This window comes from Panthera onca, chromosome A1 (genome assembly GCF_046562875.1).
Source record: "Panthera onca isolate mPanOnc1 chromosome A1, mPanOnc1 haplotype 2, whole genome shotgun sequence".
Lineage (NCBI taxonomy): Eukaryota > Metazoa > Chordata > Mammalia > Carnivora > Felidae > Panthera > Panthera onca.
The window spans coordinates 46,301,560-46,319,707 of record NC_138339.1 but is presented as its reverse complement, the minus strand read 5'-3'; the positions used below and the strand labels follow the sequence as shown (position 1 = coordinate 46,319,707).

Genomic DNA, 18,148 nt, shown 5'->3' with positions numbered 1-18,148 from the left:
TCCCTTCTCTCCAGCTGGAACCTCACCCAACGAGCTGTCCTACTGGGAAAGCTCCTTCAACATTACTTTCCTCTGCCTAGAGAAATGGCAAAACATAGCACTTTAACATTCGTGCCACTAAAGCTGTACAAATTAAATTCTATAAGCATTTCCAAGAGACAGAGATTAATTCTAACTGGAAAGATCAGAAAAGACTTTCTGGAAAAGGAAAGATTTGAGAGGAGCCTGAAAAGGAGAGTGGGCACTCAAGAAATCCTCTAAGCCTCCCTGAGCCATGGCAGATTACCTAGGACTCTGCTGAGCTAAGAAAGTGAGTTCCCTCTCACTGGAGGTGTGCAAGCCAAAGCTGGCTGACCGCCTGGCAGGAATGAGGTTGGGAGAGATGGCACAAGATGAAAGATAGTCCCTTGGAATTGTGGATTCTTCAGTCTCAGCTCTCATCACACTTGCTGAGTGAGACACACACAGCACAGAGACAGCAGGGGCTGGAGGCAAGGAGGGAGACACAGACTTATGCAGAGACAGGAGAGGACTGAGGATAGGAGAGGGGTCGAAGAGGTGTACTCATGCCCAAAATCAGAAGGCCCACGTGAACTGCACGGAGAGGAAAGCCACACCTGTTTCCTTCCCACTTAACTTCTACAGAGAAAGAAAGAGCAAAAGCCTGACCACTAGGGTTAAAACTAATCAAATGTCCCTTCAACACCTCTGGCTTGGCACCTGGCTGCCTTCTGAATGTGCCCCATTGTTCCCTGGGGCAGGGCTCGGCTGCCTCTCCTATTGCCAAGGGAGACACAGGGAGGCACAGGGCTGCCTCCTCAGGTGAACCCTGACACTCAGGAGCAGAGGATCCCCGCCTATCCCGGCGGGAAAGATAACACAGCAGGTGGCAATGCCTGACAGCTGCCCAGAGCCAGGGAGACAGGCAAGAAGAATGGGTCTGAAAGCTGATGAGCCCTTCTTACCTGTACTCTGCTGGCATGCCAGGAACACATTATCCCCACTTTCCAGGGGAGGAAATGGAGACCCAAAAAGGTTCGATGGCTTGCCAAGGTGCCAATAAAGCATGGCAGTTAAGAGCACAGGTTTGAGAATCAGAAATCTGAGTCTCAGTCTTGCCACCTACATCTTCTGCAGGCCTGGGAAGTTGCTTATGCTTCCTGAGCCTCAGTCTTCCCACCTGTGAAATGACCACAGTAAGACTGCTTACAATGCTGAAGAAATAAGAAGGGCACAGTGCATGGCATGCCCCAAGAGCTCAGTAAGTTAAGAAACGTTACTGTTACCGTGGTGGAGCCAGGGCTCAAAGAGAGTGAACTCTCAGCCCAGAACCAGCTGTCACACCTCTGTGTCCCACACCCCATGCCCCACTGCCACACCAGCAGCCATGTGGAACCTCTAAGGGAAGGTCCCTGGAGTGGGGGGCGGTGGGGCGGGAGGTACAGCCACTCCTGCTCTGACAAAGGGTCATCCCTGCACTCACAGGCACCGGGGGCTGTATTCGGCTGAACTGCCTCACCCAGATAGCTCAGGGCCCTCACACAGGCCCTCTCTTTTCTAGAAATGCCCCCAGATAGATGCCTTTGAGGCCGCCTCAGACAAGGGAATGCGGTATGTGCCATTTCTGCTGGAAAGCCGTCCTGCCTCTCACCGTAGATTCCTAACACTCCCGCGGTAACAAGAAGGCACATTCTGGGGTTTCCTGACATGCCAGGAAGCCCAAGGCAGAAAACAAAATGCACTCTGTGCTCACATCACTTCTAACAAACAAACCTACGGCAGCCCCTCACACAACTGGAGCAAACTTCATTAGATGGGGTGGACCTCAAATTCAGAGTACCAAAAAACACAGAGAAACAAGGTAAATCGTTCTTGGGCTCAGACAGAGCCACAGTATAAATCATGTGGATATAAACCTAAGGGAGTTTGTTCAAGAGCCATAGGTCTATATGTTTATATTTCCAAGTAACCATTTCCCCCCAGCCTCCCCAAAAAGTACATTGGGCTTACAGTCAAAAAGGACTGGCCTTGGAGAGCCTGGGTTGGTTAAGCACCTGACTCTTGATTTCAGCTCAGGTCATGATCTTGCAGTTTGTGAGTTCAAGCCCCAAGCCGGGCTCTGTACTGACAGTGCAGAATCTTCTTGGGATTCTCTCCCTCTCCCTCTCCCCCTCTCCCTCTCTCTCTCTCTCTCTCTCTCTCTCTCTGCCCCTCCCCTGCTTGCACACATGTGCTTGGTCTCTCTCTCAGAATAAATAAGCATTAAAAAAAAAAAAGGACTAGCCTCAACTTACTGGCTCTGTGACCAGTTATGTCACGTATATTATTTGAATCTTGTCTTTCTCTTCTGCAAACTGGGGATCAACAACAACAAGCCTTGTTGTGCCTCCACCATGACATAAAAAGGACAAATCAGACAAAGGGCTCCCAAACTCACATGTCTCCAGAGGCCAGGCTGGCTACATGAAAGGCTGAAGAACCCAGGTTCAAGCTGAGGTCTTTCTACAGTGGGCAACTGCTACCCAGATCCAGCCACTTTTTGTGATACTGGAACCTGGACCCCGTTGCCAACACTTTTACGGTTTTCCTCATTTTCTAGAAAAGCCAGAAATGAGCATTTTTTTCTTTTAATGTGAAATATCCCAATGTTCACGTGCTGACAACTCTCCGACACTTAAAAATAAAGACACTCATCCATCTATGGGCCAGCACTGGGTGAGCCACATGAAACATATTTCTGGGCTACTTCTGGACCCAGGCCACCAGTCTGCAATCTGCATTAAAGTATACAGGTAAGGTGTAAAAAACAAAACAGAACAAAACAAAACACGGTGCAAAGGTCAAATGAAGTAATGTAAGAAGTTCTCTGAAGAAGACTGTCATTAAGGTTTACTGTCAATAAACTAACCAGGAATCCTACTACAGACCCTGATGCCCCCAAAACACAAGCGCTAACTTTTCACTCGTTAGGTACCAAATTTAGAAACTTACTCCTTCACAAATAGACATGCACACACACACACATTTTTTAACTGTCAGCAGCTGCCTCTGATCAATGCTCAGGAGGAAACACGCAAAAATAACAGTTTTCAGTCGAGCACATACAATGTGCTTCAGCAGCAGGAAGTAATTGTCGCACACATTCCCCCGCCAGATGTTTCCAACCTGTTCCCTTTAAGAAACCCCCTTCCTGCAGAGGCCCCGCCAGCAGCCTCTGCTTAGCAGCCGGCCTCCCTGAGAAAGCTGACATCTGTAACTCACGGAGAGATTCGTACAAACACACGACCCCAGTTAACTGGGCTCTTGGGAGGCTGCCCAAGGGACGCTCCCGAGAGGCACGTGGGACCTGCTGTAATCATGCCCTGGCACTGACGCCCGGGCATTCAGCTCGCGGAAGAGCTTTCTGGAGCCAACACAACGCATCCAAGAACCAGGCTCGTGGGGCCTCTGGCAATAACCTCCCCCTGCAGCCTCCTCATGGCCTGGGGAAGAAGGAAAGGTAGCCTCACCCAAGGTCACGGAGCAGGTAGGTGGCAAGACAGCAGAAGGAAGCCTGGGGCTGGGTGCTCCACCTGAGTGAGACACCTGGGTTGGAATCCGGTTTCCATCCTTCCTATCTGTGTGACCCTGGATATGTCACTGTACCTCCCTGCACCTCAGCTTTCTCATCTGCAATTCACTTAATCATCACGGTGATACTGTGAAGCAGTGACCATGGTGCTCATTTTAGGATAAGGCTGAGGTCCAGAGTTGGACACAGAGTGAATAAGGGACAGTGGTGGGCCCGGGAATCAGAGGAGCCTGCCCCCAATCCTATGCTCTCTCCAACTCAAGGAAGAGACTCACACGGCCTCCCAAATGTCGCACCTTCCCAGGGAGGCCCTGGCTCAGTACTGCCCTCAACCCCCACCTACAGACACCTCCTCCTTGCCCCCTTGGCAGGAAGGCAGAGCATGTGTCCTGGAAAGGCAACAGATCACAGGTATCAGAGGAAAACAAAACCTCAGGGCCCAGAGAGTCCCTGTGGCCCACGGCAAAGGCATTTTCAAAGTGCACCGCCCATCCCGGATCCCAACCCTGCACCCCTTGCATCTGACACAGTGCCACTGATAACAGCCCTCTGCGGGCACTGGTTGGCAGCTTGGGAAACTGCAGATAAACACGCTCCCCAGAAATACAAGTTCAAAGGCAGGTCCCAAAGCACTCCTGCGGAGATTGGAGTGGGCCCCTGGGGAAAGTCAGGTCTGCCTCCCAGGGATGCTGACAAGTTGGAGATGTGGACAGAGAGGAGAGAGTTCCCCGAAGGATGATCCCTGGCCCACCCCAGACCGGCCCAATCATGCTCCTTGGGCGCGAGCCCTGGAGCCCCGGTGTTAACAGGCTCCCCAGGGATTCTGAAGCACCCAAGAAGAGCCGTTCCTCAAGGCTAAGCCCCTGCACTCCGCCAGCAGTTACCAGGCACCAACCAGATCACTCCTTGCTTGCTGCTTCAGTTGTTTGGCAAATATTTGGGGCAAATTAGAGTGGGCAACCGAGACAGAGGTTAGTTCCTGCCTTCAGGAGACGACAGTCTGGACAGATCAAATAAAAACAATTATTGCACCACACGACACATTTATATAAGGGGCTCTGGGCTCCTGGTAGCAAGAGGACAACCCCAGGCTGCCCCTACAGGAGTGAGGGAGGCTTAGGGGCCAGGTGCCAGGGAAGAAGGGCAAGAGAGGCAAGGGAGCAGTGTGTGTGGAGGCAGAGAGATGTGAAATACCCTGAAAGGTACAGGGAGTGGGCAGCAGAAAGAAGCCCCAGGCCATGCCTTTCTGGAAGTTTCTCCGACCTAAGTGGACGGGTGATAAAATCAATGCTCAGGGGAACTAACACTAGTAGTGAGCAACTCCTGGGGGCTGCAGTGACCAAAAAATACTTCCCGGAGGTGGCAAAAAATACTTCTTAGAAGGACGCAGAGGATCTGGGTTCTCGCCCAGCGTAGTAAATGGGAAGGTTCCCCCAATAATTGCTTTGGATTCCAGAGCGTCAGGGAGTGGACTACAAAGAGCAGCTGTGCAAACACACCTTCCTTCCCACCCCCAATCATCAGAGACACTGCGGCCCTGTTCCACCTCTGAACGCTGCACCATGAGGCCAACCACCTCTCCTCAGACCTCACCTTCCAACAACCACAAAGAGGCCTCCCTCCCTATCTGAGCCACAGGGAAGCTGAGTCCCTACTATGAAGAACTGGGTCCCTGCTATAAGCCAGGCACTTCCCACAAACAGGAGCATAACCACAGTTACTGAGGACTCGTTCTGTACCCAGCCTGTGCTCAGGGCCTTACCCACTGTGACTCATTCAACCATCAATACACATAACACTGTCTCCATTTTACAGACCAAGAAATCCAGGCATGGAGGCCAAGTGACTTGCCCAGGGCTAGGGATCTGAATCAAGCGGCTCCAAAACTAGAGCCCTACACGCTGCCCCATGATGTCTCGGTCTAGGAGGATGGGGGAGTCGCTTTGCCAACAGGGCTGCGGGGGCGGTTTGGTGAGGGGGCCTCTTCAAGTGACCACGTGGGCTCCACCTCAGCCGCTGAAGAGGGTTCAGTCTCAGCACAATGGTCTTTCCCCTCTGCTCAGACAGCAGGGCTCCCGTAGTAGCCTCGTAGGAGTGGGTGTCAGGGCAGGGTGGGAAACAGGTCCTCTGTCCTGCTCAGGCATTGGATCAGAGACCCACAGGCTCAAACACCAGCCCCACAACCAGAGGCTGTGTATCCTCAGGCCACTATGTGCACCTCCGTGAGCCCTGGTTCCCTCATTCATTCCTACCTGTTTATACCTGGGAGTATTTAACAAGACATACAGGTAAAGGGCTTCTTAGTCCAACACCTACCAGAATAAGTGCCAAAGAAATCGTAGCCACTGTGATTATTATTATTAACCTTATCATTCTCCCTGTCATCTATACCATCATCATTCTTATTAGTGTCATTTTACGCTGTGGCTTTTTATCACCTGTGCAAACAGAGGAAAATTCAGCATCTGAAGCTCAGAATTCTCTCAAAACCAAAGGGGAAGGAAAACATGGGCCTGCTTTTTTCCCATCCTTCTCCTATCTACACTCAGCAGAGGGCAGCAAACAGGAACCATCCAAAGATAAGAGAGAGCGAAGAGAGACACATGGAGAGAAAGCTACACACTCATAAATACACACCCACCCACCACAGCAAGCGGAATTGTTTAGCTTCCAAAGTATGAACACTCCGCCTCCTCCAGCTAAGAGGGCCAGGCAGAAAAAAAGAGTCAAAGCTGAAGAGACAGAAGTTCTTTTTCAGCTTGAGAGAAATGTTCAATGAACTGACTTTTAATGTGGGGTGGGGAGTGGGGGGCGCAGCTCTCAGGACGTCTGTGAGGGGAAGGAAGGCGGCAGCAGGACTCACAAGATTAAATAAAGGCAGCTTTCAAACTGCGCTTCATCTCAGCCCTCTACTCCACACCAGCAAGCATTCACATGCGAGGTTCCTCAAGAGGAAACTAAGGCTCAGGGAGTTAATCATCCCAGCTAAGGGGCGGCACAGCCGGGACCACTGGGATGCCAGACACCCAGACTGTAGGTCCAGTGATCAGCACTGAGTCCTGCATGGCCAAGAGGTTTGATCGTGGGGACCAAGCCTGATTCCAGCAGTGACTGCCTGGGACACTGTGCCAGTGAGATTCTGGAATGGACACCTGTAGTCCTCATCCCTACACTGCATTTCCCCTCCTCTCCACAAAAGCGCCCGGGCTTTTCTCTGGGAAAAACCTTCCTACAAGGCGGATGGCCCGAGCCTACCCCTGGCTCCTGCGTGGGTTAAGTCAATCAGCATCGCTCATCCTCTTGACAAGTGTGGATGGTTCAGAGAGCTCATCAGATCCGGATTAGGCTGATGATACCTAAGGAGATCTTGCTAGCGCTTCGAGGAAAAAAGTTTCCTCCCTCTTCAGCAGATGCTACCAGAGGAGACAGACTCTCTCCTCCAGGATCTGGGTATGAACATGAGGTCGGGAAGGACTACAACCGCTTTTAGCTACCACAAGGGCTCAGTCTAGGGCAGGAACTTCTAGATGATACCATACCTGAAGCCACTGCAATTACAGGAGCTAATATATTCCCTTACTCATTTCAGCCCATGTAGCGTATTTCATTCTGTTGTTTGCAACTGATAGAGAATCTGAAGTGGCTCTCAAGCTCACGCTAGCTTCGTCTGTCACAGATAGCAGTGATGATGCCACACGCGATGCATCCGTTTAATTTCTCAATTTTCCAGCCGGATCCCTTGGCCACCTTAAGATTTAATTCATTTTACTTGCTTTAACACTATAAAAATTTGAGAAGAAATGTATAAAAATGGAGCTGCAAAAAAGCCAGGTAAGTTCCAGCCAATAATTAGTCAATAAGTACTGGGCTCCAAAACTGGGAGTGATAATCGCGGCTCGTGTGGGAAATAATGGTAGAGAAGAATCAATTATCAGGATGTGGAGGGAAAAAATATTCGTGGTGAAAGAGAGCAAGAATTTGGAGAAGAACTGGGTTCTGGTCTGTACTCCCCGCTCCTGGGGCTCAGTTTCCATACCTACAAAGCAAGGTGGGCAGACTAGCCGACTTCTGAAGTCCCCCCCTCCTGTTCTGACACATATCGATTGCTCAGCAAACATGTCCTGATCGCCTTCCAAGGGCCCAGCCTTAGGCTGTGTGCTAGAAGAGGATGTAGTTCCTCCTTCAAGATACTTCTGGAAGGGGAGGCCACGATGTACTCGTTGGCCACAGGAACTCAGGCACGCATAGGGCACCTCCTTTCCCCACCGCACTGGGCATGAGGACGGTGGTTCTCTGAGAAGCAAGACTCTTATTTCAGTCTTCCTGGGAGCTCGGATACATAGATGGGATACGGGGAGTCAGTTACACGAAAATACAGAACACACTGCAAATATCATGAGCGGTTACCTGCCACGGGACGCACCACAGACGGCCAGTTTGCCTCAGGGTGTTTTTCAGTGATGAGATCCTGATGCCATCTCTCTCGTGAGACCTGACGGTGGTCACTGTACAATTAGCAAGCTAGATGGTTCCCTTTAAGATGGGCCTTCGCGGGGGCGCCCAGGTGGCTCAGTCGGTTGAGTGCCCGACTTCAGCTCAGGTCATGATTTCATGGTTCAGGAGTTTGAGCCCCACGTCAGGCTCTGTGCTGACAGCCTAGAGCCTGGAGCCTGCTTGGGATTCTGTGTCTCCCTCTCTCTGTGCCCCTCCCCTACTCACGCTCTGTCTCTCTTTCTCTCAAAAATAAACAAACATTAAAAAAGATAAAAAATAAAACGGGCCTTCGCGTTTTCATTCCCGATTCCATTATTTGTTATGTCACTGGCACCAACAGATTAAAGGCTGAATTCACATCCTCAGACCACAGCCTGAAAGAAGGCGCTGGAGTATGAACATACCCCCAGGTAAGTAGCGGCTTCACCACAACTCCGGTACGGAGGTCTGTTTTAACATACTTTCACTACCTAGGCCTTTTCAATACATGCTTCCAAACCAACTCACAGAACCCCAGGAAATTAAAGTTAGAAACCTCCTCACGAAGGATCTATTCCCCTGTGTCGCAAATCAGTTTCAACATGCCATTAACTCCACTTGAGTAGCAGTGTCCAGAAACAGGTGGTGTGGACTTAGTGGGACAGAGACTGTTTAGCCATGTCTGCCCTGGCCAGGGGAGGGGAGCACCATTATGATACACATTTCCCTTTCCTCTTCTGAATATAAGCCTTCAGTGCACAGTTGAGAGATCCAAGGCCCAAAGAAGTTAAGCCACTCTCCTGAGGTCACACAGTGAGTTTAGGGGTAGGAGAGAGAGTGAGAACCCAGGCCCCTGTTCCCAGGCCTTCCTCAGCTGGGCTCCTTAGGAGACTATCTACCTAGGATGACAGGAGGAATGCAGGGAGCCAGATTTGCTCAGGTAACTCAACAACCCAGCCCCAGTGGCATCAGGTTTCAGCTGGGCATGCAGACACAGAAGAGATTAATAATATAAAGGGTTCCAGCCCCTCTGCAGAAAATTAAAGAAATCATTCCAAGGCTACATTTCTAGGGTACTTAACTTTCTGATGGGTAAGGCTCTGCCACCAGAAAGACTAAAAAAAGCGAGGGAAAAGGTATTGATTTCTAGATGTTCCGAGAATAAAGTTCAGCTCTGACACAATGAGAAAAACTCTTGATACTTGAAAATTAAAGTCATTGGTATTCTATTATCCTACCAATTTCTATTCCACAGTTGCTATTATCCAATGAAGTCATTTCTCACTTTCAGATTATGGCTCTGAAATGGGGAGGGACTGCATCACGTTCCCTAACACGGGTGTTTAGTAGCCAGTTCCCAAGTCTGGAATATGAAACAGAGGGTAGGATTAAACCAAGATATTAAATGGTAGGATTAAACAGAGATGTTCAACAGATTGGGGCTACGAATGAGAGGGACCCCTAAATTAAAATGAAGATAGTTTCAAGACTGGCTTTTCTTGCTTGGTTTTACAACTTTCTGAGGACAAAGCTGTCTGACTAGATGAATGTTGAAGTCCTGAAAGCATGATGTGTCCTTTATAAATCAACTGCCCCACCCAGCTCCAGAGGTATGCCTAGGATGAGCTAGCATGACAGTTGTACAGACTTACTTTCCAGGAGATGATAAATGCTCTTAACTTGAAACTCTCTATCCTTCAATCCACTGGAGAAGTCCAAGAGTTAAAGGGCTGCTCAAAAAGTGGGTATGTTAGCCCTCAGGGAATATATTTTGCATTTGGATAAAGTCCTGTCAGCCTTCCCTCCAGGGCCCCTGCGGTTATTTCTACCAGAAAGATCAACGAGGTGTGCTGGGATAATTTTCAACAATTACAAGAGTGACAAGCTGAGCTCAGAACTGGTCAGCCCTGTCGAGAGAAGCCCTGTGTGCTCAAGATGCCAGATTTCCCAGATAGCAGACTAATGGGTTACATCCATGTTCCAGTGCGCGGGGATGAGGGATGGAACCCCATCGCTCTGAGAAGTCAGCCTCCTCCCTCAAGGCCAGCTGACATTCAGACAAGGGACTGGGGGCCAAGCCCAGTGCTGTGCATCTGCAGGAGAGTGAAACAAAAAGTGGCTGTGTGGAAATTTGGCAGAGTGTTCCTGAAAGGGAGCAGATGAATGCTGAATCCCACAGCACCTAGCAGAGCTTATCATTGGGGAAACAGCTCCTTTCTGCTACTCCCAGGAAGCAAAGGGAGTTCCTTCAAAGCAAGGATAATCCATCGGTACCCACCTCAACCACCACCACACCCCTTCACCCCTTCTTCCTCCTCTGCGTGATATTCCAGAGCAAAAGAAATAAACAAGAACTAGACCTGCCCAGATGAGCCTATCTGTCCATCTCAGTTAAGGGCTCTGAGCAGTGCCCAGCTGTTGCTCCCCTCTCTCTGCCCAAAAGGCTGCCTTACTCCATCAATTCCCTCTTGCACAAGTGAGTAATTTACTTTGAAAGCTCAGGCCAAACTGGCAGTTAACCTTGACCTTCTCTCTACACATCTGGGTCTATTGAAAATGAAAATCAGGACGTCTCTGGCATCCACGGCAAATGAAATACGAGGGCTTTCTCCAGGCAGAGGCAGAATGTCAGGAGCTATTTTAGAACTGGCTACAGCCATTCCAAAGGAGAGTTAGTGCTCAGGCAGGGCACTCCCCCCTTGACCTGGGGCTGTGTCCAGTGTGGAGCCCCCACAGGAGGGATGCTAAAAGGGACCCCTGCCCTCAGGAAAGAAAAAAGATGTGGCCGTTGTACTCCTCACTGATTCACTGATGCTATCACAATGCTGGAGCTGGACCAATAACTACATTTCACAGATGGAGAAAAGGAGGCTCAGAGAGGGAGCTGAGAGGTGATCAAGGGCACACACAGCAAGTCAATGGTAGAGCTGAGGACAGAACCCTGACCTCCTGACCCTGATGCCAGTACAGGGAAGAGAAGAAAGACTTCATGAAGGAAACACCAATATGCACACAGAATTTAAGGGGAAGAGGTCTAATATGGCTGTCAGGGTTTGAACCAGGGTGGTAAAAGAGTTGAGGAGCTTAATTTCCAAACAATAAGAGCTACCAAAGAGATGAAGGAGGCCCTCCAGGATGGTTTGCAACAATTACCAGAGTGACAGGCTGTACTCAAACTGGTCATCCCGGTAGCAAGCAGCCCTCTGTGCTCAAGCAGCCTGATACTAGGAAGAGAAAGAAAAACATCAACCTCAAAAGTCAGTCTCTTCCCTTATCCTGCCAAGGATAAGTCAAGTTGGACAGTGATGGACAAATTATCCACCAAATTATGGGGCCAAGGAAATCCTGTAAGGAAACCTGAAATGTCCCACTGTGTGAAACAGTTCAAGCATGCAAACACTCACTGGCATGTATCTACCTGGGAGCTGGGGAGGTAGGAGAGCTCTGATAGAGCTTCTGCTATCAGTCTATATGTACGTGTGACACAACAGACACGCACGTGGGGGAGTTCAGAGGAAGCAAGAACAATTAAGGTCCTAGTCTTGTGCAAGAAACAACACACCTAGTCAGATTGGACAAGTTCAAGAGGGATCATGGGTACTCCGAGAAGGGACAGGGAAAGCACCTGATGTTCCAACCTCAGGGCACCCAGGCACAAACACTTCTGGGAGTTTGGGGGAATCCATCCACCAGAATCCCTGCTTCTGGACTCTTGAGAAGGTCAAAGGCAGCAGGCCCCTCAAGAACCAGGAGTCTCCCCACCCCCCCTGCCCCACACAGTGCATCCTCCAACAAATCCACAGATCTGGGAAAGAGGGAGGGCGAAAAGGGCGGAGGGTACACAAATGGGGAGAAGAGGGAGACCTGGTGTCCCACTGAGCAGGGAACACAGAGATCAGCAGGTGAGGGAAAAAGCAGAAAAGAGACCTGGACGCTAAACAGAAGGACTGGCAGCTCCTGAAGAAGAAGTCATCCTGGGATACAGGGGTACAGACAGGACCTTCCAAAAGCAAGAGCTGCTGAAAGAGGTAAGGGGATACCAGACATGAAAGGAAAGGAGAATGGTAACCTACAGTAAGAAACACACCTTCAGACTGAGCAACAGGACTCTCAGTCTCTAGTTCTGGTTCTGTCTCCGACTCACGTGGGGTCCCTGGACAAGTTCCTGTCTTTCTCTGGGCCTCAATTTTCCCAATCCCCAAAATGGGAAGAACAGAAGAGTCTCCGGCGCTGACACGGAGAAGGCAGAAAGGCAAAGGTGGAGGAAGGAAGCGAAGGCTACAAGTGAATACGAGGAGAGAGGGTTCCCACCCCCACAGCAACTGGGGGACTCACCAGTCCGGCCGCCGGGACCACCGCCGCCCCCGATCCTCCGGGGGTGCCGTCGGGCTGCCGCTCACGGTACAGCGCCCAGAGCCCCACGTTGGGCAGAAGGACCAGGGCCGCCAGCACCAGCGCCACCGCCTGCAGAAGCCGCTTCTCCTTCCGCCTCATCGGGGCCGGTCAGCCCCGCCGCGCCCCGCCGGCCCGGCCGCGCGGCCCCCGGCTCCGCGCGTCCGCCCGTCCGCCCGGCGGCGGCAGCAGCTCGGCGAGGAGAAGCTGCCGCGGCGCCGGCCCCGCTCCAACTCCGCGGCACTTCCGCCGCTCGCCGGCCGGGGAGCCAGCCTCTACCACCGCCCCGCCGCCGCAGGGGGGGGTGTCGCCGCCGCCGCTGCCCCCGAGCCCGCCCAGCCGCGCGCTCAGCGCCGCCCCTCTCCCGCTCGGCCGCCGAACGCTGTGCGCCGCGGGTCCCGACCTTCTCGCGACTTTTTCCGATCCGTCCGGGAGCGGCGGAACCCCCGGGACCGAGCGCTTCCCCCTCTCGGGCTGCAATGGTGCGGCCCGCTCCTTGGCGGCTGCCCCGCCCGCGGCAGCTTTGCGAAAGTCGGGGAGTTGGCGAGTTGGGCGCTAACTGGTGCGGGCTGGGCGAAGGTGCGTGTTCGCGCGCTGGGACGCGCGGGAGACCTCCCGCAAGCTGTGCCCGCAAGCTCTGCCCCGTACTGCCCCGAGAATTTACGAGCTCCCTGGGGGGGATGCGAACGGTGCTGGAGCCCTGCGGGACGCTCCGGGCTGTGACTGCCCACCCCCCTACCTCCGCTCCGAGGACCAACTTTGTCCCGGGGACTCAGTAGTCCTAGGCGTGAAATGGAGCCGCAGCTGTGCTCGGCGCGCGCGGATCCGCGGCCGGGCCCTAGTTTTCTTCCTCTCCGAGTTCCGGCGTTAGTTGTGAACGCCCTCTGTGAACTGTGGTGGGCTGCGCCCGCCTGCCACCCGTCTGCTGTCCCTGCAGAGCGGCGGGAGAGGGAGACCAACCTCCATGGAGTTGGAATGCCCGCCGGTCCCACGAATACTTCTGGTTGCTTAGCTCACGGAGCCCTTTCTCGAAAACTCTTGTCTGTTTCTATCTCCCGCGCAGCTACTCAGCTAACCATTAGTGAATGCCTACTGTGTGCCAGACACTATGCCGGGCACCGTTAGGAAATGAAAACAGACTCAAGCTCTGTGGTCTGGGAGCTGAAACAGTAAACGCACAATCGCATTAGGCGGGGGAGTGTGCCCATAACCATGATGAGGGCTCTGAGGAAGTCGGCCGCCTGGGCGCTGGGAAGGGCTGCAGAGCTGGCTCCGACGGTGATGCCTGTGGCTCCTCTGTGCTCTCCACTTAATTGCTTCCTTTCTGACGTCGAGGGATGAAGCGCCTCTCCCTGCCTTCCTCTTTGCCGGCCCCGCCTGCGCCCTCTTGATTCTTCGGGTCTCCAGCCCAACCGCTGACTTCCATGCCTAGACATCTCCAGCCTTGGACCACCGACCTCCCATTGCTTCCAGCTCCAGGCTGAGCGATGGGGATTCAGTTGTCTGAAATCATAGCTTGGCTCTGGACATCTGCTACAAAACCTTCAAAACCCCCATCACTAAGGCTCCAGCGTTAATCCTTCTTGCCGAGACCTGCTGGGGCTGATCAAACATTATTATGTCCTCTGCCCTGCCATGTTGCTGTTTTCCTTTATGTGCTGTTGACGGTGAAGTTCCTTCCACCCTGACAGCTTGGAACCTGCTTGGGATTCTGTCTCTTCCTCTCTCTGCCCCTCCCCTACTCGCTGTTTTTAATATTTTAATGTTTATTTATGGGGTTAGGGAGTTCAGCACAGAGCCTGACACCGGGCTCGAACTCATGAAGGGTGAGATCATGACCTGAGCCAAAGTTGGAGGCTTAACCGCCTGAACCACCCAGGTGCCCCTATGTTGGTGGAATTCTTGTCCATGTCTAGTTGAACTGCTGCGTCCTCCATGAATTCCTCCAAATCTCAGAGGGCTGCAGTCTTTCTCTGAACTTCTGTCACAGTAATGCTTACCTTTTATTAAGGGCTTACTCTGTGCCAGGCATCATGTTAAACCCCCGACACACATTACCTCTTTTAATGCTCACAGTTAGCTACCCTGTGAAAAAGTGCTTTTCTTACCCTCCTTTGCAAATGAGACTCCTTAAAGAAAGCGGAAACCAGAATGAGGCTGTTTTAACAAAGGTTAGATAGCATCACCCCTCTGTTCAGATCCCACCAGTGGTTTCCCATCTCCTACTGGACTCCTACAAGAAGCTACAAGATCCCCAAGGCTGTAGATAAATAGCCCTCACCTTTTCTTTCTTCATTGTGTCCAGCCCTTTTGCCTTCTTGCTGTTCGTTAGAGCACACGAGGTCCTTTCTTGCCTCCTGGCCTTTGCCACTTGCCACTTGCTGTTACCTCTGCCTAGAAGGTCCACTCTGCTCTCCCTAGATCTTAGCTCTATACCTTAAAAAATGTTTTTTGGGGAAGCACCTGGGTGACTCAGTCAGTTAAGAGTCCGACTCTTGATCTCAGCTTAGGTGATTCATTATCTCATGGTTTGTGGGTTTGAGCCCCACTATGGGCTCTGTGCTGACAGCTCGGAACCTGCTTGGGACTCTGTCTCTTCCTCTCTCTGCCCCTCCCCTGCTCACTCTCTATGTCTCTCTCAAAATAAATAAACTTAAAAAAATGTTTTTAAAATTATTTTAGTGGTAAAATATACATAATATGAAACTTACCATTTTAACCATTCAATGACATTAAGTACATTCACATTGTTGTACAATTATCACTATCCATCTCCAGAACTTTTTCATCATCTCAGACTGAAACTCTGTACCCATTAAACACTAACACCCCATTTCCCTTCCTCTCAACCCCTGGTAACAACCACCATTCTACTTTCTGTCTTTATGAGTTTAACTACATACTTCATACAAGTGGAATCATGCAATATTTGTACTTTTGCGTTTGGCTTCTTTCACTTAGCATAATGTTTTCGATGTCCATCCATGTTGTTGCATGTATCAGAATTCCATTGCTTTTAGTGTGGCAAACTAATCTTTGACAAAGCAGGAAAGAATATCCAATGGAAAAAAGACAGACTCTTTAACAAATGGTGCTGGGAGAACTGGACAGCAACATGCAGAAGGATGAAACTAGACCACTTTCTTACACCATTCACAAAAATAAACTCAAAATGGATAAAGGACCTGAATGTGAGACAGGAAACCATCAAAACCCTAGAGGAGAAAGCAGGAAGAAACCTCTCTGACCTCAGCCGCAGCAATTTCTTACTTGACACATCTCCAAAGGCAAGGGAATTAAAAGCAAAAATGAACTATTGGGACCTCATGAAGATAAAAAGCTTCTGCACTGCAAAGGAAACAATCAAGAAAACTAAAAGGCAACCAACAGAATGGGAAAAGATATTTGCAAATCACATATTGGACAAAGGGCTAGTATCCAAAATCTACAAAGAACTCACCAAACTCCACACCCGAAAAACAAATAATCCAGTGAAGAAATGGGCAGAAAACATGAATAGACGCTTTTCCAAAGAAGACATCCAGATGGCCAACAGGCACATGAAAAGATGCTCAACGTCACTCCTCATCAGGGAAATACAAATCAAAACCACACTCAGATACCACCTTATGCCAGAGTGGCTAAAATGAACATCAGGAGACTACAGATGCTGGTGAGGATGTGGAGAAACAGGAACCCTCTTGCACTATTGGTGGGAGTGCAAACTGGTGCAGCCACTCTGGAAAACAGTGTGGAGATTCCTCAGAAAATTAAAAATAGATCTTCTCTATGAGCCAGCAATAGCACTGCTAGGAATTTACCCAAGGGATACAGGAGTGCTGATGCATAGGGACACTTGTACCCCAATGTATATAGCAGCACTTTCAACAATAGCCAAATTATGGAAAGAGCCTAAGTGTCCATCAACTGATGAATGGATAAAGAAATTGTGGTTTATATACACAATGGAATACTACATGGCAATGAGAAAGAATGAAATCTGGCCTTTTGTGGCAACATGGATGGAACTGGAGAGTGTTATCTAAGTGAAATAAGTCATACAGAGAAAGACAGATACCATATGTTTTCACTCCTATGTGGATCCTGAGAAACTTAACAGAAGACCATGGGGGAGGGGAAGAAAAAAAAAAAGGTTAGAGAGGGAGGGAGCCAAAACATAAGAGACTCTTAAAAACTGAGAACAAACTGAGGGTTGATGGGGGTGGGAGGGCGGGGAGGGTGGGTGATGGGTATTGAGGAGGGCACCTGTTGGGATGAGCACTGGGTGTTGTATGGAAACCAATTTGACAATAAATTTCATAGTAAAAAAAGAATTCCATTGCTTTTGAAGATATAGTGATATTCCATTGTATGTATATACCACACTTTGTCTATCCATTCACCCACGGATGGAAGTTTGGATTATTTCCACCTTTTGGCTATCCTTAACAATGCTGCTATGAACAGCCCTATGTTCTTTATACTGCAGTTGATAACACAATATTTATGTAATTGAATTTCCATGTCTCTGACAAAAGTGGAAGTTCCTGAGTTGAAGATAATGTTGCAAAATTCTTTTATGTGCTTTCCCAGCAGAAGCACAATGTTAGAAACAGAGTAGCAAGAGTGATCCTTTTACAAACATGAGGCTCACTTTGCTCCTGGGAACTTGCCTGGGACTTCCCATTTGTTAGAATAATCTCTGAGAATCCTTAACACAGTCCATGAGGCCCTACCCGATCTGACCCGATTTCCAGACTTCATTCTCTCTCCTTCCCTTCCAGTCACACTGGTCTTCTCGTTGTATTCCTCAAATGCACCAAGTTGATGATGGCCTCTGAGCTTTTGCAAATTTGCTGTGCTGTTGTCTAGAAATCTCTTCCTCTAAACCTTTGCTTGGTTCTCTCAGGAACCAGACCAAATGTTCTGCCTTGGAGAAAGCCTCCCTGACCAGCTGATCTAAAATATCAAAGAGCACCCCATGTCTATTTGCTTTATTTTTCTTTAGAACAGGTATCATTTTTGGTTTCCTCCTCTAGAATATGAGCTCCAACCAAAGAGGAACTTTATATATATAGACATAGATAGATATAGATATATAGATATAGATATAGATATAGATGATATAGATATAGATAGATATAGAGTTGTCCTTTACAGTATGTCCTGCCTCTGCTAGCACATACTTCTCCTTTGGGGGGAATCAGGAAACTGGTACTCCTTCCAAGCAGAGGTATCTACAAAAAGAGTACCCCCCCCCCCCCTTCCTTGAGCCAAAGCAGCAGGAGCTGAGCCAGGGCACATGGATTTCAGCTCATACTCCTGCTCAGAGCAGACAAAACTAAGCTGTTCCCAGGCCTGGAACACAATAGGTGCTCAATAATTACAGGATGAGTGAAGTATAGCAGCTGAGGTCATGTACTGGAAAATCTTCAGTGTCTCTCCTCCCCACCCCTTCTTCCAGCTCCCTAGAGGAGTCTGTACAAAATTGGATTTGAGCTTTTTCTTGTGTCTTACTGAGTGACTTCTTGATCAAAGCTGCACGCCAGCTCGGTCAGCCTTCAATGGAAACTCTAACCCATGAACCCAGCTTTAATCCCAGGCTTCTTTGATCACCCTCTACAACGTAGGATGCTGAGGGGAGCTCCTGGGGCTTTATCCCACTAACTAAGATGATACCATTTGAGACATGTGGGCAGCCTATTACCTCTG

At 50.0% G+C, this 18,148-nt stretch overlaps 1 protein-coding gene across 3 annotated transcripts in view; it reads right to left on the bottom strand.

Moving 5' to 3' along the window:
- GALNT10 (polypeptide N-acetylgalactosaminyltransferase 10) overlaps window positions 1-12,672 on the bottom strand; it is a 222,223-nt gene extending 209,551 nt beyond the window's left edge. The window contains exon 1 of one of the 3 annotated variants that reach the window (XM_060634785.3): window positions 12,380-12,672. In XM_060634785.3, coding sequence (XP_060490768.3) covers window positions 12,380-12,538 — 159 coding nt within the window. In that variant the 5' untranslated portion in view covers window positions 12,539-12,672. The remainder of the gene's footprint in view (window positions 1-12,379) is intronic. The other 2 variants (XM_060634789.3, XM_060634790.3) reach the window with 2 other exon arrangements.
- Between the last annotated feature and the right edge of the window lie 5,476 nt (window positions 12,673-18,148).